Here is a 23,318-nt window from a genome sequence, read left to right as displayed (position 1 = left end):
CTGGAGCCCCGAAAGGAAGGGTTTTTGTATTGGAGGGTACCTAGAGCCTTTGCGGTATCAGTATCTTTTTTGATACCCTGGAACATCTCATCGATGTGTTGCCCAAAAAGAAGTTGACCGTCATACGGCATGTCCAATACCTTGGTCTAAACTTCAGGCCGGAAAGATGTTGCTTTAAGCCAACCTTGGCGCCTCAGGACTGCAGCTCCTGCCAGCTGGCGGAACCCCGTGGATGTGATATCCATCGCCACATCAATCATCTCCGAAGCAGAACGCTCGCCTTCAAGGAGAATCTTTTTCGCCTCGTCTTTCTGCTCTTCTGGAAGCGAATCCAAATATGGAGTGATATCTGCCCACATTTGACGGTTGTAGCATCCTAACAGTGCCAAAGAGTTTGCTGCACGCACTGTTAGAGCTGACATGGACGAAAACCTCTTCCCTATGTTGTCTAGTTTTCGACCTTCCTTATCTGGCGGCGCAGCCAACGCAGCCGATGGATTTTTTGACTTGCGCTGCGCAGCCTGGGTAATGACTGAGTCCGGCTTTGGATGGCCAGTAAGGCAAGCTGGAGCTGTCTTAGGCGCTTTATATTTTTTGTCCAGTCTGGGCAGTACTGGAGGCAGAGAGGAAGGGTTTTGCATTATTTTCTCCCCTTGTTCCCAGATGTAATCAATGATGGGAATGGACCGTCCAGTCTTTTTGAATGGTTCCTTAAAATCATAAAGGAAGCAATCCTGTTGTTTCAACGTTACCTTGAGTTTGAATCGTAATGCCGCCCTTTCTAGGATATTGTGGAATCCCCCAATGTCTTCCGGGGGTGAATCCGCTTGTGCCTGAACAGGGGATGCTGGACCTGGAATCACGTAGTCATCCCATTTGTCTTGTGTGTCCTGGAGCTCCCCTTCCTCCTGTTGTTGCTCCTCTTCTTCGTCTTCCTCATCAGCGGATGGCGGAGGACGCGAAGGAACCGGATCTGGTTGAAGGACTAGAGGAGGAGGGCGAGTCCTAGGTGGCGGTGTCACAACTGGCGGAGGCGGAGGAGTGGACGGAAACCTTTGCTTATAGTCCGCAATCAGAAACTGCGGATCTGTCACTATGGAGGCTGGGAGACACACCATAGGCTGTAGAGGAGGCAGAGGAGGTTGGAATTTCTCCTGGTACTCCACATCATCCTGTTCTTGTTCCTCACAATCTGAACTTTCATGTAGTTTTACGTGTAGCTGAGATGGGCTGGTCGCTGTTCGGAACATAGAGCCCTCATCAGAGTCCTCAGTATCCAGAAGATGAGCAGGTGGGAATGGCTGGACCCTGCTCAGAGAGGTCAATTCCGGCGCGAGAGTACGCGTGGTCATCTTGAAGTGCGTATAAGTACACTTCAAGGGAGGCGACTCTAACGTCGTCGAGCCCGTCGACGGGGGAACATCGACAATCAAAGCAGATTCCGTCGTCGACGGTGTCTTCGTCGTCGACGATGGTTGCTTCGCCGACGCTGGTGTCGACGTCGACGGGCCCGTCGACGGCCTAGTCGACGCTGGTGTCAACGACGATGATCTCATCGACTATGAAACTGTCGTCGTCAACGGAGCCTTTACCGTCGATGACGATTTCGATGATGAGGATTTTGTCGACGTCCATGGAGCTTTTGTCGACGATGACGATTTTGACTTCGTCGACGATGAGGCGCTTGTCGACGGTGGCGTCGTCGACGACTTTTTGATAACAATAATAGATGGAACAGACCTACCCGTCGACGACGAGGATGAAGTAGTCGTAGACGTTGATGTTAAAGATGACGCCATCGACGTGGAGATAGTGGCTTTCGACGTTGTCACAGGCAGAGCTGAAGACGTCACAAAAGGTTTCTTGAAGGCAGGGTCTTGTTGAGAAACCTTCACAGCCATGGCCTTAGAACGAACCTCTGAAGACTTGGGCGTCCTCTTTTGAGGTGGCTGCAAAGACAGTTCTGGGGATGACGTTCTAGGCCTCTTGGGAGAAGAGTGTATACCCTAATGGAACACCCACTCTCACCTGAAGGGACTGCATGGTCCTTGTCCTTGAGTCTCTGAAGCCATATCAGAAGGCGGCCCTCTCTGTCCTTGAGAGTTTTTGCTGAAAAAGTGCGGCAGACTTTACAATCCTTTGCTGAATGGTCACGGTAGAGACAGTAAAGGCAGTCCTCATGCCTGTCATCCACATGAAGCCTCTTCTTGCCACAAGAGGTACAAGATCTAAAGAGTCCCTTTTTTGGAGTATCAGCCATGGCTAAACTGAAAATCCCTCACAGAAAAACAATTCTGAGAAAAATATGTGGAAAAAATCCAGAAATACAAAGAAGCTGAGCAGAGCTCAGTGGAGACTCCCTTAGCACGACGTGCGGTAGAAAAGCTGAGGGACTAGGGCTCCTTCCAGGAAGGTTCTAGAGGGTGGTGATATCTGATTGGCTCTTGGCCAAAGTTTGGTCCTTTTTACAAAAGGACATGGATATGTTACTAATGAGAGGCCTCTGGCCTATTACTATGTATATGTCTTTATGACATTACTCTTTTTATGTACCGGGGACTCCCACCCCGATGACTGGGAATGATTCAGGCATGTGAATCTATCAAAAATACCCCTAATACTGGATAAGAACATAGGTGTATCTGATGAGACAAGGCATGCAGGGACTCTCACCTTCACTGATGTGTAGAGTTTATCGGCAAAATACAGCGGCGTGTTCTTGATCGCAGAAACTGAAAAAACACAAAGAAATGTAATTCAGCATTGAGTTCTGAATGTGGCAAAACATCTACAATACGAAACTTTGCAGTGGCGTATTTTTTATCCACAGACACTAATGCTATATACCGCTGGCTGAATCCCAGTGGACTAGGACCACTCGGAACACTTTCTATGTGGTCTGATGATTATGGTACTGCTTTCAGAGCAGGTTGTGCTGCTGCGCCCCAACCAAGCCTCCTTGGGCCCATCCCAGTCGTCGCCTCCCACAGCGTTGGGTGTATTGGATCATTTTTGACAGGGATGATTGTGTTTCTAGTCCAGCCCTGCATGGATCGCCTTTGGTTCACATTAATCCTGATGACTCAAGCCTGCTAGCCACTCTCTTCATTGCTTTGGGCTTCGGCCACCTCTGTGTGTTTCATGGAAACAGTAACTAGATCTTTATTACTTTATATGTGCTGTATAATATGTGCTTGTGCCTATTGTTTATCACTCTAGTAGCTTCCTTCTCCACTCACTGCTTGTGATGCGACGCGTGCGGTAAGGTGCTGATCGAAACAGTCAAGATGCCTCTGGAAGAGCTGTGTGGGGCTATGATCCAGACCATCAAGAAATACTCTGGGGCTGATGGGAATACTGGAGAGCTGAACCAGGAGGAGTTGAGCTAACTTCTGAACGAAGAGTTCCCAGGTCTATCTGCCTCTGGGAAAGACGAGGACAAGGCAAAAGAGGTGATGAAAATGATGGACTTGGATGGCGACAAGAAGGTTTCCTTCAAAGAGTTTGCTATATTTTTAGCATTTCTGAGTATGCTATTGGAGGAATGTGAATCCTAATCTAAATCAATAAATTAAGAATAACATTAACACTTTAGTAGCTTGTATGGTGCACGTAAGGCTTGCGTATCTCCTCGATTCGTTTATGAGACTTCTCGTTTCATTGAATGTTCTGTGGTTGGTGGTGTAGGTACAAGGTGGGCGTTGGTGTTCAAAGCCTCTTTGAAAGTGCTGGAGTTCCTAGAAACACCAGACCTAGTTGGAGTGTGAGTTTAAAATGGTACAGGCACAGTGTTCTATGTGGTGGCCCATCTGCCTACATGAAGTGGTCTATTTTCTAGATGGTCGCCCATTCCAGCCAGAGTGTTCCATATTGTGGTCATGACAGAGTATTCTGGATGGAGGACACATTCTGGGAGGCAATCTTCACAGGATTATACACTGTCCAGTCAGCACAGCATTTAATATGTTGACTCTGTGTTTGCTGAAACAGCAAAGTATTCTGGATGTTAAACATCTACTGAGTGGGACAGTGGACATGCGCTTTGCAAGGTAAACCTCTATCTGCTGGGTCTGCGGACGTGTTCTGCACGGTAAACCTGGACCTGCTACTGCAGAGTGCAAGTGGTCACCTGTCTGGGACAGTATCTGAATGTTCTGCACGGTGAACCTCTGCTGGCTGGGACAGAGGACAAGTGTTCACCTGACTAGGGCATAAGACAAGTATTGTCCACAGTGAAACTCTTTTGCACAGCTTACACCAGTTCCTTTGATGTGATTTAATTTTGCAAGCTCAATATAAGGACAGATTTAATGTTTGAGGGTGTATGTTCTAGTGGAGGCAGCTTAATTATTTTGCTCTAGAGGTTCTTTCGCTCTACAGTTGTGGTTGGGTCGCCCTGGTTTTACAAAGGTACGCGAGGTTACATTTGGGTCTGTGGGTGTATATTAAATGCTGCCTGATGGTACTGAGAGTCTCTGTTAGAATTTGGATGATGTTCTATTAGGTAATGGTGTCTATGGTCTTACTCATCTTGTCAGTTTTGTCATTCTTCTCACTCCTCATTCTCCTACCGGTTCCTTCTCTTACCTAGAGTGAGCAGCCCCTTCTGGAAGTCCCCTTTGAAGTGCTTCTGGATGCTTTCTTCCACATCTGAGGAGGTGAGTGCCTGAAACTGGTCGAAAACTGTGGAGCCAAAGAGAGAGGGATGTTGGTACATGTGATGTAGGCCACAAAACAATCAGGGATGCCCTTAGGTTGCGAAAAGAAGTAGGGGAAAAATTCAGTGATGTCAGACTACTATGCCAAGAGATATCTTCCTCTGGGTACTAATATGCAGCTTCTCGAGTCCTTCCCAACCCTGTTTTCCAATATACAGCACCTCACTCGCCTCTCCATTAGCGTGCAGTACCCCACTTGTGCCTCAGTCAGCATGCAGCACCAAGTGCCTACCTCCCAGCCAGGGTGCAGCACCTAACTCTTGCACCTCCGTCAGCACATCGCTCTTACGTCTTTAGCGTGCAACACACCACTCATGCGTCAGTCAGTGTGCGGCACCTCATGCTTGCATCTGTCAGCATGAAGCATCTCACGCTGGCATCTGTCAGCTTGCATCTCAGTCATTTGCAGCTCCTCACGCTTGCCTCTCCGTCAGCGTGCATCACCTCACGCTTGCCTCTCAGTCAGGGTGCATCACCTCACGCTTGCCTCTCAGACAGGGTGCAGCACCTAACTCTTGCACCTCCGTCAGCACATCGCTCTTACGTCTTTAGCGTGCAACACACCACTCATGCGTCAGTCAGTGTGCGGCACCTCATGCTTGCATCTGTCAGCATGAAGCATCTCACGCTGGCATCTGTCAGCTTGCATCTCAGTCATTTGCAGCTCCTCACGCTTGCCTCTCAGTCAGGGTGCATCACCTCACGCTTGCCTCTCAGTCAGGGTGCATCACCTCACGCTTGCCACTCAGTCAGGGTGCATCACCTCACGCTTGCCTCTCAGACAGGGTGCAGCACCCCAAGCTGGCCTCTGTGAGCGGGCAGCACCTCACGCTGGCCTCAGTGAGCGTGCATCACCTCACGCTTCCGCTCACGTGAGCGGGCAGCACCTCACGCTGGCCTCTCTGAGCGGGCAGCACCTCACGCTGGCCTCTCTGAGCGTGCATCACCTCACGCTTCCGCTCACGTGAGCGGGCAGCACCTCACGCTGGCCTCTGTGAGTGGGCAGCACCTCACGCTGGCCTCTCTGAGCGGGCAGCACCTCACGCTGGCCTCTCTGAGCGGGCAGCACCTCACGCTGGCCTCTCTGAGCGGGCAGCACCTCACGCTGGCCTCTGTGAGCGGGCAGCACCTCACGCTGGCCTCTGTGAGCGGGCAGCACCTCACGCTGGCCTCAGTGAGCGTGCATCACCTCACGCTTCTGCTCACGTGAGCGGGCAGCACCTCACGCTGGCCTCTGTGAGTGGGCAGTGTAATGTATGGGTGTACAAAGGTAAGCACAACTCTCGTTGAGGGTAAGTAAGGTATTTATTTAGAATTACAACTTATGATTGAGGAGCGCCGGCCGGCGCTTCCGATCGCTACTCAGACTCCCCGCGCTCTCCCTGGGGATGCGCGCGCAGCTTTCAACATGGCCGGTGCACGTCACGTCAGCGTGACGTGCATAAACTAGAATGCGCCCGCTACATATCTCCCCCTTTTTACCAAACTTAAATGAGTCACTTACAGTTCATCGTCCAATTCAAAATCTCGATATCTGGAAGGTCTTACCACCTGCCTTCCACTCCTTGTGACCCTGACTGGGTTCTCCATTGTCTCTTGACTCTGCAACTCATTGCTTACTGTTCCTTCATCTAGAGCTCCTTCTTCATGCATGCTTCTCTCCAACCTGTCCCTTTCCATTCCTGGACTTCCAGTTTCTCCTTCCTCTTCACTTTCCATTTCAGCTCTCACTCCTCCTTGCTGCTCAGCGGCCGCTTGACTCTTCTCCACCTCAGAACCTTCCTTGTCTTCCCAGTCGGTGCCCAGTTGCTCCCAGCCCAAAACTTTATTGCACCTGGCCATGCGATCTTGGGACCACACGTTTCCGTCACTTAATAGAGCTGCCCGATCATACACCTCTACCACTTGCAACGGCTTGCTGTACTTGCGGTCCCCCTTCTTCTGCAGGGTGGCCAATCTTACTCTTACCCACTCTCCTTGTTCCAGACCTGTGCTTTTGACATTCCTACGTTTGTTGTAGTGGTTGCTGTAAATTGTCTGTGCTTTTTCCAGGTTGGCCCGCACCACTGCAGGGGACCATTCACTGGTGATGAGCTTTTCCTTCCAAATTCTGTTGTCGTGAGTAAAAGGTTCAAGTCCCCTCAATATTTGGAATGGACTGTACCCCGTGCCAGTATTCTGTAGGCCCATACCATGTTCTCTAACGCCTTCTCCCAATTCTGTTCACTTGAGATGGCCGCTTGTATGGCTCCCATCACTACCCTGTTAAATCTCTCCACTAAACCGTTTCCGGCCGGATGGTAGATTGCAGTGTGTTTGACGGTGACGCCATTTCTTTGCATGAACTTAGTCCATTTTTCTGACGTGAACTGAGGTCCATTGTCACTCAAGATTGATTTCGGTATTCCTTCCCTCGTGAAAGTCTCTGACAGGAACTTAAGGATGTTCTCCGTGTCCATGGATTCCTCTACTCTCAACTCTGGCCACTTCGAGTAGCGATCCATGAGCACACACACATATTTCTGTGTACCTTGGTCATCTAGGACCGGTCCCAAAATGTCTATGGATAGTTCTTCCCACGGATTTGAAGGGGGATCAAACTTTCCTATCGCTGGCCTCAATGGTTTTAATGTTTTGTCCGCCCGTTGACATTGGGGACACTCTCGGACATGCCTTTCAGCCCTTATGTCCATGCCGGGCCACCAGTAATTCTGTTTTGCACGTGCCTTGAGTTTCCCTATGCCCAGGTGTCCCTCGTGTAGCAAGTCCATCAGTTTTGAGGTGAGGTTCCTTGGGGGAATCACCTTATCTCCTCTGTATATGAAGATTCCTCGGTCTCCTATCGACAGTTCTTCCCGCACTTCGAAGTACGGCTTGAGGCTTGCTCTCACGTTCCTTTTATCCGGCCATCCACGTACGATGTACCCCTTCACTTCCTTTATGTCAGTGTCTTCTTCATATGACTCTGTCCATTCTTGTAGACTGATCAGTTTCTCTTGGTCCTCTATTAGAGCTACCAAATCCCCACTGCCGGCAGGATCTTCCTCTCCTGGCTCCATGGCAGCTGCCCTGCTCAGATAGTCCGCTACTCGGTTCCGGCTCCCGGGAATGTACTCAACATCATACCTGAACTCGAGCAACTTTAGAGACATCTTGGATATCCGAGGGGTGGCACTGGCATGTCCGCTCGACGTCAACACCTTCACCAACGGTTTGTGGTCTGTTCTGAGTAGGAAGCGTGTTCCCCACAGAAATTGCCGGAATCTCATCATGGCCCATACGACCGCCAGCATTTCTTTCTCGATCACGCTGTATTTGCTCTCCGTATCTGTCAGTGCTCTGGATGCAAAGCTGATGGTCTCCATCTCCCCTCTGCCTCTGTCTTGCATGAGTACAGCACCCAGGCCTTTGTCGCTGGCATCTGTCGTCAGTATAGTGGTGCCTTGTGGGTCGTACCCCTTGAGGGGAACAGCTCCGGTCACATCCCTTTTGATCAATTCGAACTCTGCTTGGGCTTCTGGTGTCCACTGGAACACTGTGCTGTCTCTGGTCAATAGCCTCAAGTTGTGGGTTTTGGAAGCGAAGTGTACTACAAACTTGCTGTAGTACTCCGCCATCCCCAGGAACGACCTGACCTCTTCCTTGTTCCTGGGCGGCGGTGCTTCGATGGCTTTGATATTTTCCGATTTGGGGGTGACACCCTGTCGTCCGATCTCGTGACCTAGGTACGTTACTGACTGCAGGCCCAACCGACACTTCGACCACTCCGCCGTGAGGCCTTTGTTCTCTAGTGTTTTCAACACCTTTCCCAGCTTCTGATCGTGATCCTGCTGGTCTCGCCCCATCACCAAGATGTCATCCTGAAAATACTGGACATCCTTGCAGTCTCTGAACAGTTGGTGCATCATTTTCTGGAAAACAGCAGCTGCTGAGGCCAGCCCAAAAGGCATTCGACAAAATTGGTAACACCCAAACGGGGTGATGAAGGATGTGAGCCGTTTGCTGTCCGGGTGCAGTGCAATTTGGTGATAGGCCGAGGTCAAGTCGATAGTGGAGTACCACTGCACCCCTCTGGTCTTGGTCAACATTTCCTCGATTCTGGGGAGGGGAAATTTCTCCACAACGATATTCTTATTCAGTTCTCTCAGGTCCACGCAGAGCCGGACCTTCCCATTTGGCTTCATTACGACCACCAGGGGCGCCAACCATTCTGCACATGTTATCGGCTCGATTATTCCTTTCTTTTCCAGCTCTTGGAGTTCAGTTTGGACTGCTTCTCTCACCGCAATCGGCACGTTCCTCACCTTGTGGGCTACCGGAATGGCCCCTTCCTTGAGCACAATCCTGTGTTGGAAGTTTTCCATCCGTCCCACTGTGCCACCAAATACTTTCGGGTAGTTCTCCTTCCATTTGTTCATGTCCGGCCATTCTTCTTGCTCAGTAAGTAAAATCTGCTCTTTCCCTCCTGGATCCAGTTTAATTCCTAGGTCCCCCTGGTCTAGCCATCCCAGGACCGAGGGTCCCTTTTCTGCAATGTACAGCTTGCACCATGCTGACCGGCCCCTGAATTCGAACAGTAGGCGGCGGAACCCCAACATTGGAATGCGGTCCCCATTGTAAGTGACCGGTCTGATGTCTAGCTTTTCCAACTCCGGTCCCAACTTGGGTCTGAATGTTTCTTCCCATACTGCCTGTTGGATGATGGTGAAGGGGGATCCTGTGTCCGCCACCACGGTGATGGTGATTCCTCCCATTGACATGTCCAGGATGGGTTTTGTGGATTTCCTCCCTTCTATGCTCATCACCTGGTCGTATATGCACAGGACAGTGATCACCTCTTCTTCCGCTACTTCTTCCAGATCTTCTTCCCCTTGCTCAACGCATTTCACAGTTTCCTTCGAATGTTTCTTCCTACACACCTTTTCATAGTGGCCCAGGATACCGCAGTGTAGGCACTTGGCTCTGAACGCGGGACATCTTCTGTCACGGGCATCGTGGGACCAACTGCCGCATCTGTAGCACGATTTCTTGCTGTCGCTCCCTGGTTGTTTCCCTTGCCACCTGCTAGTTCCTTTGGCTGCTGAGTCTTTTCCTCTTTGGTCCTTGCGGTGGTCTCCTTCTTGTATCCTGTTCACCATTGTCGGAGTGACCACATCTTTCTTGGTTGCTGCCGCACACCTCCTAGCAAGCTCGGCCCTTTTTACGATGACCATAACTTCTTTGAGCGTGGTGTCGCCGCTCGCCCACAACTTGTCTTGGACCTGTGTACTCGTAGTGTGCATCACGATCTGGTCCTTTATGAATTCATCCTCCCACAGTGCGTATTTACACGGGGCCGCTAGTTTCCTTAAGGCCCCTACATATTCCTCTATGGTTTCTCCAGTCCATTGTTTCCTTTGCTGGAAGTTGAACCTGTCCACAGACACACATATGGTGGGGCGGTACCTCTCATCCAGGTCTTCTATTGCATGGGCATATACATCCGTATCGGTGTCCTCTCTCTTCTTGGGCACCAGACTCTTGTAAATCCTGAGACCCTCCGGTCCCAGGTTCAGCAGCAAGATGCGTTTCTTCCTTTGGGGGGTGAACTTCTCTTCATTTTCGTCCTCCAGGACCCCAATGAAATTATCAATATATTCCTTCCAATCCTCCCACTTCATCAGGGGTTGACCAGGTTTCGGTAGGAATTGCACCGGTGCGATTGCATAGCCTGCCGGTGTGCTCATCCTCACCTCCCTGCTCTCTGTCGCTTTGACGGCCTTGCTGGTGGGGCTCCCTGGGGTGCTGTCTTTTACTTCTGTATCGGCGTCCTCCTGGGGACTCCTAGTGCCAGTCCCCACTTCTTCCCCTTTGGCAGCCAGCGCTGTTCCTACCTTCTGCGGCTTCGTGGGATGGTCTGCACGGTGGTTTATCTGCTGCGGGGCGCGGTGTTACCTCTCCGGCCACTGCGCCGCCCCTCCGGTGGCTGTGGCACTGCCACGCTCCTCAATCTGTCGTTCCTGGGTGGGCTCCTCCGTGCCCCCCTTGTGCCCTCCACACTGTGGCCTCGTGGGGCTGCTGAACGCTGTGTACAGGTGGTCAGGGGGCTGCTTACCCTGCTGTTGCCCACGTGGTGGAGGATTCGATTTTTTTTTCCTGCCGAGATGGCCAGCTGGAGCCTCCCGACCTTGTCGCCACTGTAATGTATGGGTGTACAAAGGTAAGCACAACTCTCGTTGAGGGTAAGTAAGGTATTTATTTAGAATTACAACTTATGGCCGGCGCTTCCGATCGCTACTCAGACTCCCCGCGCTCTCCCTGGGGATGCGCGCGCAGCTTTCAACATGGCCGGTGCACGTCACGTCAGCGTGACGTGCATAAACTAGAATGCGCCCGCTACAGGCAGCACCTCACGCTGGCCTCTCTGAGCGGGCAGCACCTCACGCTGGCCGCTGTGAGCGGGCAGAACCTCACGCTGGCCTCTGTGAGCGGGCAGCACCTCACGCTGGCCGCTGTGAGCGGGCAGCACTTCACGCTGGCCGCTGTGAGTGGGCAGCACCTCACGCTGGCCTCTGTGAGCGGGCAGCACCTCACGCTGGCCGCTGTGAGCGGGCAGCACCTCACGCTGGCCGCTGTGAGCGGGCAGCACCTCACGCTGGCCTCTGTGAGCGGGCAGCACCTCACGCTGGCCGCTGTGAGCGGGCAGCACCTCACGCTGGCCACTGTGAGCGGGCAGCACCTCACGCTGGCCTCAGTGAGCGTGCATCACCTCACGCTTCCTCTGTCAGCGTGCAGCACCTCATGCTTGCCTCTCAGTCAGCGTGCAGCACCTCACGCTTGCCTCTCAGTCAGCACGCAGCACCTCACGCTTGCCTCTCAGTCAGTCAGCACGCAGCACCTCACGCTTGCCTCTCAGTCAGCACGCAGCACCTCACGCTTGCCTCTCAGTCAGCACACAGCATCTCACGCTTGCCTCTCAGTCAGCACATTACACTTGCCTCTCAGTCAGCACGCATCACCTCACGCTTGCCCCCCCGTCAGCACATTACGCTTGCCTCTCAGTCAGCACGCAGCACCTCATGCTTGCCTCTCAATCAGCACGCACCTCACGCTTGCATCTCAGTCAGCATGCAGCACATTACGCTTGGTTCTCAGTCAGCATGCAGCACATTACGCTTGCTTCTCAGTCAGCGTACAGCACCCTATGATTCCTCTAACACGAGGAGGCAGCCCCAGTCTACCTTGTTCACTCCTAACAGTCTCTGAATAGTTCAGGTTCCCCGCATTGTAATATTGTCATGAATGGTTTTGTGCAAACCGCATCCAGGCAGGTGCAGCAACAAACCATCAGTTGCATCACTGGTCCATGGCACTCAATCAGAAAAAAAACAATCAACAGACCGCGTTCAAACCAAAATTATTAAATATTTTTGGACAGTGAAGCCTGGAGAAGCAGTCAATGAGTGCAGCAGGAAACAGTATATTGACATATGATGTCAGGTATGGGATGTTCAACATACATGAATGGGACGAGTCAGTGGAATATATTTACACTCGCTCATACAGCTATATTTCCTAGAACATAAAACCATATTTCAGAGAAATCTGTTCATGGGTCTGTTATAGTCTATTGGGTGGGTTTCTACTGTTGATTTCCCGGTATTAGCACAAACATGGCCGGCAGCTGGCTCAAATTCATGCAGTCTTCCATACCTTGCAAACCACTTACATAGCCTATCTTTACTCGTTCAAAACTGCCTCAATTTGGAAACATGGGTTACTTTTTTAGTTTTCTATTTCAGTAATGGGAGTAATTTTTATTTTGGGGCCGGGACAATTTTCTGTCCCAGTCCAACTGCATGGCAGCTACATAGCCGCACTTTGCTCGTAAGTTACTGACCCTGTGCAGCGAATCAGGATATTCAGATCTATATGATACGGTAGATTTGAAATCACTGTAGGGTTTAAGAAAAAATAAAGTAACTGGTGCTGAAAGTCAGTAAACTGGTTCATTGCTTAGACAGAGGGACGAGGTTCTACCACACAAGTCAGTTTATACTAAATAAATAAATCCAAGATATATTAAGTTCGACATATCACCCCTAAGGGTGTCCAGGCGCTCGGGCGTCGGGGAGATTAAGTGAGCTATTGCCCAGAGTCACATGATGCTGAGTTGCAGCCGGCATGGGGATCGAACCGTGAGCTACACGCTCCGGGGTCGGCCTCTCTGGCTGCTGTGCCACACTGCTCCACGTGCTGTGCTTTGCGGCTGAAGACGGCTGTAATGCCAGAAACCGGTCCTCGGAAGCTTGTTTCCGGTCCAGGGAAGGCATGGCTTGGCAGTTCGGGCTGGACTGTTCCCATGAGGCACAGGGTCAGACTGATTTGCATATAGCCATGTCTGAACTGGGGTGGCAGAGTGGGCTAAAGAACGGTGATGGATCAAACCCAGATCTGTTGACTGGGTGTGAGTGTTTGATTGGTTCAGATGCTCCGTCCATTACCACCCCCTTTTGTAGTGCTTTGCTTATTGGCAGACATTCTGGAGGTCCTAAGCACTTTAGCTCATTGCATGCTAGACTTCGTATCAGAGTGGTTAATTAAGTCAGAGGTGTCTCTTGGTTTGTGAAGGATTAAGCTGGGGAAGAAGCAGTTCTACTGTCTGGTACAAGCATTTTCCTCAAGCTGCCTCTGAGTACCTACAAAGGACTTACCTCGGTTTAGATGATCCTGGCTGCGCACTGATAAAATGCTGATCCATTGGCTGGCGCTTCGATTATTTTTCTTCGACACTTCACTTAACACCTGCAAGGTTACAGAACAGGAATTGTGTTATTTCATTATTTTATTGATCAGGGTGTTTGGGCGGCTCTAGCCACCTCACCCATTGCCAAAAGGATTGTATTCAACACTTGAAAGGTAGACCACACAAGTGGATGCAGCAGAGACAAAGGAAAAGTGCGATACTGGAGGCTGTTATGTTACCACAACTTGTAAAGCGCAACAGCTGCCCCAGCAAAGGGGCGTCCCAGCGCTGACAGCAGAGCAACTGACACGTACGGATGGAGCAGAGAGTAGGTCTATGGTGCAGAAAAGAGGTGAGTTTTAATGGGCTTCCTGAATTCCAGGTAGTTGTTAAGGCCGCGGATGTGAGCAGGCAGTGAGTTTCAGAGGAGAGCCATCCTACTGCGAAAAGAGTGGCCTCCAGCACGGACTCTCCGTGTCCGGGGAACCACCACCAGGTGTTGCCCCAGGGAGCGGAGATGTCGTGGAGGAACATATGGCAAGAGCAGGTTGGCCAGGATGCTAGGGGTAGCCAATTTTAGGGCCTTGAAGACTATGATGAGAGCCTTGAATTCAATTCAAGGCTCTCTTTGGCTAGCCAAGGAAAACCTTGGCTAGCCAATCTGACCTCTATGATTTAAAGTGTGTCAAGGCAGTGAGAATGTTGGGAGATATACCTACCAGACCATCAAACGTTGTATAACTAACACATACATCACTAATGGGTGAACATCTGTCTTGAATCCCATTCTGAAACTAATATCTGCAGAACTATTTTCCAGTTCTGGAAATCACATCTATATATTGGTATCTCCTCTTTTGGAGGCCACATCTGAATTACTGTGCTTTTTGTTTTTACTTCAAAGAACCAGTTCAATAGACCTTATCAAGAACATTGTGTCCAGTTCTATATGCTTCACCTAGAGTATGGTGTTGTAGCCGGTCTCGTCGCCACTGTTGTGCTGAGGTCATAGACCAGGTCACCAAATGGATAAAGACTCCTAGGATACAGTTCCCAGGATTGTACAATGAGCGCAGTAGAACAGATCTCACGTGTGTGGTCAGCATCAAATGTTCTCCCTAGTTCATGAATGCCCCTAGTACTGCATGATGTAGAAGTTACTGCAGGAGACCATTTAGTGTCAGCGCGGTGTAAGCACTAGAGCCAGACATTGCAAGTCATCCCCAAGTCCAAACACATTGCACAGCACATTACTTTTCTTTTCAGTGCCAATAGTCGTTAAATTCTTTCTCCGTGCATGCACACAAATAATTCTTGAAATAATGAACAGATTGTTGCACTTGCAAAACCAGCAATTTGACCGGAAGTCCAGTTACTGCATTCGACTCTCAAAATCCCTTGGGGTTTGCTATATGTTAGTAAATAAAAGAGCATTGCCTGGTTGAACATTTGGTACAAACCAGCTACAATTTTGCTGCCCTAACTTTGTTCTGATTTAACCTTGGATTTTATGTTTGATTTGTGAGTCCAGGGCCTATATATTTGAGAAACGAAGAGCAGAAGATGATGATCAGAAAAGAACTGTGGTCGCGCCCACAAGCCTTAGTGGAGGTTTATTCAAGATGCATTTAAATGAATTGAGTGTGGTCTACTGTATACTGACCTCTGGTCATTGGCGTGTTCCAAATACACAAGCATACATGCTTATATGTCATCTAAATTAATTAAAAGTTAATGGGGGAGTTTTATTTTATGTGGTTCAATCATTCGAACTGAATGTGTGCATATCTCTCTCTACTTTCAGGCATCAGTCCTCACCACACAAAACAAACCCCAATATGATGCGTGTGCAGGCGCGCACACACACTATTGCATGGGAACAAACACCCCAAAACACAAACATAAGTACACTGACACTTCAAGTTTATTTGTGCAATGTTTATATTTTTACTGTGTGTATAATGGTCTATTTGGCCCTATACTATTCAGCACACCTTGGACTAGAAATTATTTTCTTTTCCATATTCATGAACTTTTATATATATTTTAGCATATACTTCTCTTGTAGGCTTAAGGCCACCCTCTGCTTTTCATGCGTTTGCCTCAGTATCCTTTAAAAATCCTTGCTTGCTGGTGGTCAGTCCTGCCTCTTGGTCCCTGCTCCATGGGAGGAAGGAAAGAGAACAAGCATTTACAATGCAATGGTTTCGCCTTTGGAAAAGTTAGAGCTATTGGCATTGTAAATGACAAAATTTGTATTTATGTGTTGGTTTTGAAAACATAAATAAATGGCATCGTCATTTGCATTGCCATTAGCTTAATCTCTCGCAAATGTGAGACCTATTGTACCCTACGGACGAGCTCAGCAGACAGCAATTACTACCACACACCCAGAGCCAGCCACACACACCCAGAGCCAGCCACACACACCCAGAGCCAGCCAGCCACACCCAGAGCCAGCCAGCCACACACACCCAGAGCCAGCCACACACACACACACACACACACACACACACACACACACACACACCCAGAGCCAGCCACACACACACACACACACACCCAGAGCCACACACACACACACCCAGGTTGCATCTCTGCATCATAGAGAGGTCGAGTGGATATGCAAAAGGGCAATGGGGGATTCCTGGAGTTGCTTTATGTGCTCCTTACCTCACGCCCCCAAAGAGTCTCCCCACACAGAAACAGGCCTGAGAGACCTTCCAGGGCCTTAAATGGCAGAATGCAGGGGCCTGAGCTATCACAGCGAGCAGTTGAAGAATGGGCGTCACAGGCTGTGGCATCTTTCCCTTCGTAAAGATTACCCCAGGTACAAGGCAACAATTCTGGGGTGCCGAGGGGCCACGGAGGCAAGGTAACAACAGTCTCAAAAGACAATTCCACACACACACACCCAGGTCGCATCTCTGCATCATAGAGAGGTCGAGTGGATATGCAAAAGGGCAATGAGGGATTCCTGGAGTTGCTCTATGTGCTCCTTACCTCACGCCCCCAAAGAGTCACCCCACACAGAAACAGGCCTGAGAGACCTTCCAGGGCCTTAAATGTCAGGGCAGGATGCAGGGGCCTGAGCTATCACAGCGAGCAGTTGAAGAATGGGCGTCACAGGCTGTGGCATTTTTCCCTCCGTAAAGATTACCCCAGGTACAAGGCAACAATTCTGGGGTGCCGAGGGGCCACGGAGGCAAGGTAACAACAGTCTCAAAAGACAATTAATCTCCAAGGCCCCACCTAATCCTGCGATTCCAATTCACACCCCTGCCCAGTCATTCCAAGCAAGGCCACAACCTCCACGTGTGGTGCATGCCGCACCTCAATTCCAGAGGGGCCAGGGAATTGATAGTGAGGACTGGTGAGGCAGTGATAGTAGGCACGTTCCAGGCAGAGTGATGACCACTAATTTTTGTGAATGCGGGGGAGGGACAGCGGCTGCATGTACAGAGCCTCAGGGCATGGCAATCACAGTGTACAAAGCTGGGTGGCAACAGAGGGTGGAGAGGTTGCTGATCCTCAGTCCGATTCCCGCTCTCTGCCAGGCCTGAGCAGTCGCTTCTGCAACCACTAGGCTGGCCCCAGGGAGTCCCCGACAGAAGGCAGGGGACCGACGCTCAGCCCGATCCTGCCGACAGGCAACTCACCAGAGAAGACACAGACGGTGAGGTCGCAGCATCATCGAGTCGAGCTGGCACGCCGTCCGCAGCAGCGGGAAGCTGCAAGCCGGGGTCTCCCTCCTCACGGGTCACAAGGCACTTAGGTGGAGTGAAGAGTGGCTAGAGGGGACCCCAAGGCAATGGCACGCTCCAGCAAACCGGATGACATCCAGGGGCCCTCTGGTGTTAGGGAGGGTGGGAGGGAGCCCTCAGAGGTGGTAGCGGCCAAGGCAATTACACGCAAAGACCGAACGCTCTGCAACGTACCAGTAGATGCGAGAAGTCGACGGGCCCCGTCGCCATCTTCGGAGGAATGAAACAAAGCAATCCTTAGCACAAAAAAAAAAACGCCCACCACCGCAATGACGTTCTACAAGGGGCGGAGAGGGAAAAAAATCGCCGGAAAACCCACGAATCACCTCGGACAATGACGGACGCCTCTCTCTTCCAATGGCTAGCCTCCATTTATGGAGCTAGCCAATGGAAGTGAGAGGCGGGACAAAGGCACATATATGTTTTCAAAAGATTTCGCCTGCGCGAACGCTGCTGCGCAGCGGATCGCCAGGCGAAACCTAAAAAGGAAGGACAAAGTACTTTATCTTTATGCTTTTGTTGTTTATCTGTTTTTGGGGGCCTATTTTTTCTTGGTTTCCTACTCGTGTTACTGTTTGCTCGTGTTCAGCTTCAGCGCCATAGCTGCTTGCATTTTAATGCAGCATTTGTCCCTCCCACCTACCCCTGCGTCGCTGTTTTAAAAAAAAAAAAATTCTTAGCAATGCTGTTCGGCCAGGTTTTTGTGGAGCGCATGAGGCATTACACCTTTCCAAGAGAAAATGCCGGTCCATTGTTGTTGCGTTAGAAGCCTGCAAAGACCTGGGCGCGATACACAGCATGACGTTCAAGGAAAGCTTATGTATTGATTTGCAACATGACTTATCTGTCTTTGTTTACTTTAGATGTTAGTCAGGGATAGTCAATGCAGATACAGAACACATTTCGGAGTGTGTTCTGCAGTTTTAAATAGTCTACAAGAAAAAGAAAGTACGCACACAGACTAGTGAATGAAAAGACTGAGGGCATCATGTATTCTGTGCATGCTGGCATTGTTTATATAGTGAATGTCACCAGACGTAAGTGCTTTTACATATGCGCAAAAAAGTAATTCAAGAGCTGTATGCTTCACACATGGATCTGTAGTTTAAAGCCAGACCTCTTGGCATTGCCAATGCTTATTCTGTGGGAAAGGAAGCACTAACCAAAATGTTCTTATAGCCGCGCCTACTCTGTCCAACGAGTGGGTTAATGCAGTGCTTTGATTACAAGTTTATTCTAGCTAAATAAAACACATTAAACAAAGAATTCCATTAGCAAAAGCAATTACTTGGTCCAAGGACAAACCAAGCACAAAGGGCTCATTAAACATTGGCCATGGAGGGACGGACACACCTGATTGTAGCTCACCAGAAGTACCATTATGCAACACTATGAAAGTGGAACGTTATACAAATAACACAAGGAGAAATAGGAAAATGGCAAGTAAATGAAACATTTAAAATGCTGTAACAAATGTTTTGCCCAAATAAAAGGAAGTAGAGAGCTCTCATCTAGGCCTTCATTTTTAGCGCAGCTAAAATGGTTTCCGCAAGAGCCTGTGCAATTTTCTATGTCTTTGGTGCTGTTGTAAAGATTTGCCCTACTGAGGTACACCATTAGCGCTAAGACACTTTGGTATTTGTGCGCTTTAGAAAAGGTTTACTTGCTTACCGAAGGTGTTCTTCTTCCAATTATTCACTCCTCTAATCTCCCCCTCTCTTAAAGTCTTGAGCTTGGTCATGCTTCTGTAAGCAGGGTACCAGAGAAGGGGTGGGGAATGAGAGGTGGAGGCGGAGCTACAATGCAATGACCATGCTGGCAGCTAGAGATGCAGCAGCGGTAACACTTAAAGATGGCCGCTCAATGCAACATGGCTCTAGGCATACAAGTGAATTTGGAGAGAAAATGACATCCCACGTAGAAAAAAAAAACTTCTACGCAAAATAAACAACTATCATGTTCCCATATACAGATTACTTTAACAAGGTTAGCTGAATGTATTCTTTCTCTAGAAAATATCACTAGGCATGCAGTCATGTGTTTGTTCTTGGGCCCTGCGTTGAAAGGCGCCCAAGTTGTACTTTGAGATCATTGTCAAACTTATACTCACTTGTGCATCCTGGTTAATCTGCACATAATCGATAACTCCAGAATTCTTCTCGCGGGTCCCCTGAGAGTGAAATCAGAAAGGGGGCACATTGGTTTCAAGACATTGAAAGCATGAGTAAAGGCAGAGGTACAGAACATACTACACCCAGAACCCTTCTAAACCTCCTCCTTCTCAAAGAGATCCCAGGATCCAAAGAAAGTCAGAGCACTTTAGAGCCTCGTCATGCGTTCGAAGCACAATGCAATAGATAATCGATTGCTTACTATAGTCATGCCTTGGAGTCCAACTCTACTCTGTCGGAACCTCTACCAGTCTCACGCTGAGCTGAGACATTCACATTGTATTCATGCTTATGGAGCCTCGGAATGAGACGCCTGGACCTTGGTAGCCTGGCCAAAGCTTTAACGAAGAAGCAGAAGGGACTCGCACAAGCTTCATTTCTGTGACTGTCCTAACTCATGCAAAAATTGACTAACTTCATTGGGTTTTTTTAAACATATTTTATTGATTTTCATTACAGGAAGCAAATATCCAACTACACAACAACCACACTTCCCTCTCCCCCACCCATCAAGTATCTACGTGCACAGATATATGTCCACGCTACTGTCAAATAATGTTCATGTCTTATGTTCCCCATGCTCAATTAGGAATCGTGGCATAGTAAGTACTCACTCACTTGGCAAACAACCGTCATTGGGAGCCGGTTTCATCTTATTATCCAAACCCCTAAGAATCCCCCCCCCCATCCCCCTAACCCCCCTCCCTCCCACTTTGACTAACTTCATTGCTATATGTTACTTTAGATCCAAGGTACCCTGTCTGTGCTTCTGCAGATCTAACAAGTACACATTTCACAGTGTAAGCAGATTCCTGCTCTAATTCTACCTATAGATTGTCTTTCCAGAGTAAATCCAGAAATGTCAGACCCATCTTAGAATTTCAGGATATTTGACCATATAAATGTACATGATTAATCCAAAGGGAGCTCACTTATGTAGTCAGTGGGTATTCTGAAAACTATCATGGATTTAATCTTCATGAACTTACTGTGGACACCTCTGTCTTACTTAGATCTGTTCTGTCCTTTCCATCCACGAGTGCACTGTGCCAATGCTGTGCTTGCTACATCCATACCTTGTTCATATCTCTGGATTGCTCTGACTACACCTTTATGCTTAGAGGAGGCCACAACCCCACTCTGATCGCATGTAAATTATCTTGAGTCTTCCTGAAGAACAAACTGAAAAGACACTATACACATGATCACAAACCTGATCGCCTGCCGACGCCGCGCAATCCACTTACTTTCAGTAAGGCGAGAAGGAGATCCTTGTATTCACCACTCGTTTCCTGTCCTACGTCATTCTCCAAAGTTGATTTGAAATCTACAAACAAACATATTAGGGCTATCAAGGGTCTGGCTTTATTTAAATTTAGCAAAACATCCGTCAATAAAGGAACCACTCTTCGCATGCAGAAACCAAACTACAGGCGATGTCCACGGGACCTTAAATGCCCACTCCTAAATAGCTATTTCAACATGCGCACATGCTGTTCTACGTTTCCCTCTTTGATTAGATCCTTCACGACGGACACATGACACTTTCAGTCTCCTATTGCGTCCCCAATGCCATTCCTCAGTGCGTCCTTGTGTTATACTTGTGTCACTTAATAACCACCTAATGCTGCATTGTTAAACTCGGACTCTTATGAATCCCCTCACGTACCTCTTGTAAACGTTATCACATAACATGTAAAGCGCTCTGATACCTTTGGGTCTAGCTGGTGCTATATAAAACTCAAAAATAATATTAATAAATATGATTAAAGTGCTTAAATAGAACAGTCTTAATATAGAAGTGAGCTTGGAGATCATGTAATGTTGTTTGTGACTCCTCAACAACAGATCATCCAGGTTTGTAATAATTGAATAAGATGCTTAACTGGATGACTATTAGTTCAAGTGAGTCCTAACGTCAGAGTTCAATGTCCACATCTGGTATCTGCCTTCATTGTCAGAGCTATGATATGTTTGAAAACAATTCTGATATGAATGAATCAGGACTGTGACATAACCTAGATATCTCAATCCTTGCTTTATTTGTAGAAGAAAATAAGTACCGGGGCTCTTGTCAGGAGGCCACTGCAGCTTGCACCACCCGTTGTCATGGCAGCACCGCCAATGACAATACCAACACAATTACTAACCGTCACACTGTTACAAGTGTGACAATTTGGACTATTCCAGGCCATCAAATCTATGAGAATGGCTTGGGTGGCAGGTATTTGTCATTTTTTTATGTATATTGAAGAGTAAACAACTGTTGTTGTGCTCATCTCTAAATTAGATAGACAACGCCACCATGTGGCAGACTGTCATAAGTACCAGTGTTGATAAAGTGCCAGTGCTGAGCACTGGAAATCACCGGCTCAAATTAAGCACTGAAACTATTGTATGACTTCAGGTTAGGTTATAGCCTACAGTATAACTTCCAGGTCAGATCTGATGTATTATATCTCTACTGACTAACTCCCCGGTCTGTTCAGACTAACTCCCCGGTCTGTTCAGTTGTAGTAATACAAAGTTGATAGGCTTTATAGATTCCTGGTCAGAACTACTGAAAACTTCCAGGGGCCATATTATAGAAGTGCATAGGAGGGCAACTGGTGTTTGCACCCACTTTGCTCACCCCTGGGGCACTTTGGTATTACAGAAGGGGCCTCAGGTGCTTGTGCATCCTCTTCCGTAATACTGAACGCGCTGGTGCACGTACAGCGCCAGCACTTCCTCAAACGGGCGTTCCCTCATCTGAATGAGGGCCCTGACCCATGCAAATGAGGGAATCCCTTTGCCTCTGCACACGTGCCGTATTATAGATGCGAGCGCAGAGCCAGAAAAGCTCTCAGGAGGCAGACCGCCAGTGCGCCGCCTAAAAGGTGGAGCATTGCCAGTACGCCCCCTGATTGCAGCCCACTGGTATGGGGGGAAAGGAGGTTCCATGGACCCCTCAGGCATCCCCTTCAACAGTGAGGGTGCAGTCACTGACTGCACCCGCCTGCAAGGGGATCTCTAATCTCCTTCAAAAGTGAGGGCAGGTACCGCCTGCACTGTGAAAACACTGTGCAGCTTTAAAGCAGCCTCTCTGTTTGTCACATGAATGCTGAGCAGCTTTAAAGCAGCCTCTCTGTTTGTCACATGAATGCTGAGCAGCTTTAAAGCAGCCTCTCTGTTGGTCGTATGAATGCGCTTTCCCCAGGGCACCTTGAGTTCGCTTCTGCCCTTGGGGCAGGGGATTCACCATAAAGCGGGACATTTTCCTGAATTGTGATGGGCGCACCTTTTGAAAGATGCATCCATCATATGGCCCCAGGTTAGATATGTGGTGTGTGACTTTGGGCTCATCACAATTGCTGTACAACTTCCATGTCCAATGTAACATCTGACATCAGGTCACATCCACTCTACGACTTCCAGGTCATCAGTTATGCTGTTAACCTAACAAATCACACCTCCTGTATGACTCTGATAACTTATGAGCTGTGTAAAGAAACAATTTTACTGAATGAAAATATTATATTAATGGCTGCTTCGGTAGTTGCTCTTGGCTGCGTCCTAATCCACCACATTTTGCACACAGTGATCCTACAGTCATGGGCTAGCCATATTCAAATTAGTCTTGGAGGGAGCTGAACGGAGCTGAAGAAAGACAAAATGCTCAGATGTGGCCCTGAGTAGTTTCTGGCTCTTGATATTAATAGAAGCCTTTCATTCACCACTGTTTTGGTTTTTCTGAGATCCTTTAAGGAGCAAGTTACACCAAGGTCTGGGCTGTGAAGGACATGGAGCTGCTCTTTACTGACTATGACCAACAAGGTGAAAACTGGTCTTCGGTTTCTTATGTCCTTTTCAAATGAAAAATATCCTAGCTTTTTGGATTGGACTGCGTTTTGGGAGGTGCCACGCTTGATTTCCATGCGTTTATTCCCTGTCAATCATA

At 48.8% G+C, this 23,318-nt stretch overlaps 1 protein-coding gene across 5 annotated transcripts in view; it reads right to left on the bottom strand.

Annotated features, from left to right (window-relative positions):
• ANXA9 (annexin A9) overlaps positions 1-23,318 on the bottom strand; it is a 155,132-nt gene that overhangs the window by 24,231 nt on the left and 107,583 nt on the right. For all 5 annotated transcript variants that reach the window (XM_078669119.1, XM_078669117.1, XM_078669116.1 and 2 more), the window contains 5 exons: positions 20,626-20,705; positions 19,318-19,377; positions 13,412-13,502; positions 4,588-4,683; positions 2,674-2,732 (listed from right to left, as the gene is read on the bottom strand). In XM_078669119.1, coding sequence (XP_078525245.1) covers positions 2,674-2,732; positions 4,588-4,683; positions 13,412-13,502; positions 19,318-19,377; positions 20,626-20,705 — 386 coding nt within the window. The remainder of the gene's footprint in view (positions 1-2,673; positions 2,733-4,587; positions 4,684-13,411; positions 13,503-19,317; positions 19,378-20,625; positions 20,706-23,318) is intronic.

This window comes from Lissotriton helveticus, chromosome 12, assembly GCF_964261635.1.
Source record: "Lissotriton helveticus chromosome 12, aLisHel1.1, whole genome shotgun sequence".
Lineage (NCBI taxonomy): Eukaryota > Metazoa > Chordata > Amphibia > Caudata > Salamandridae > Lissotriton > Lissotriton helveticus.
The sequence above is the reverse complement of the archived record's forward strand: the minus strand, read 5'-3'. Positions and strand labels throughout refer to the sequence as shown.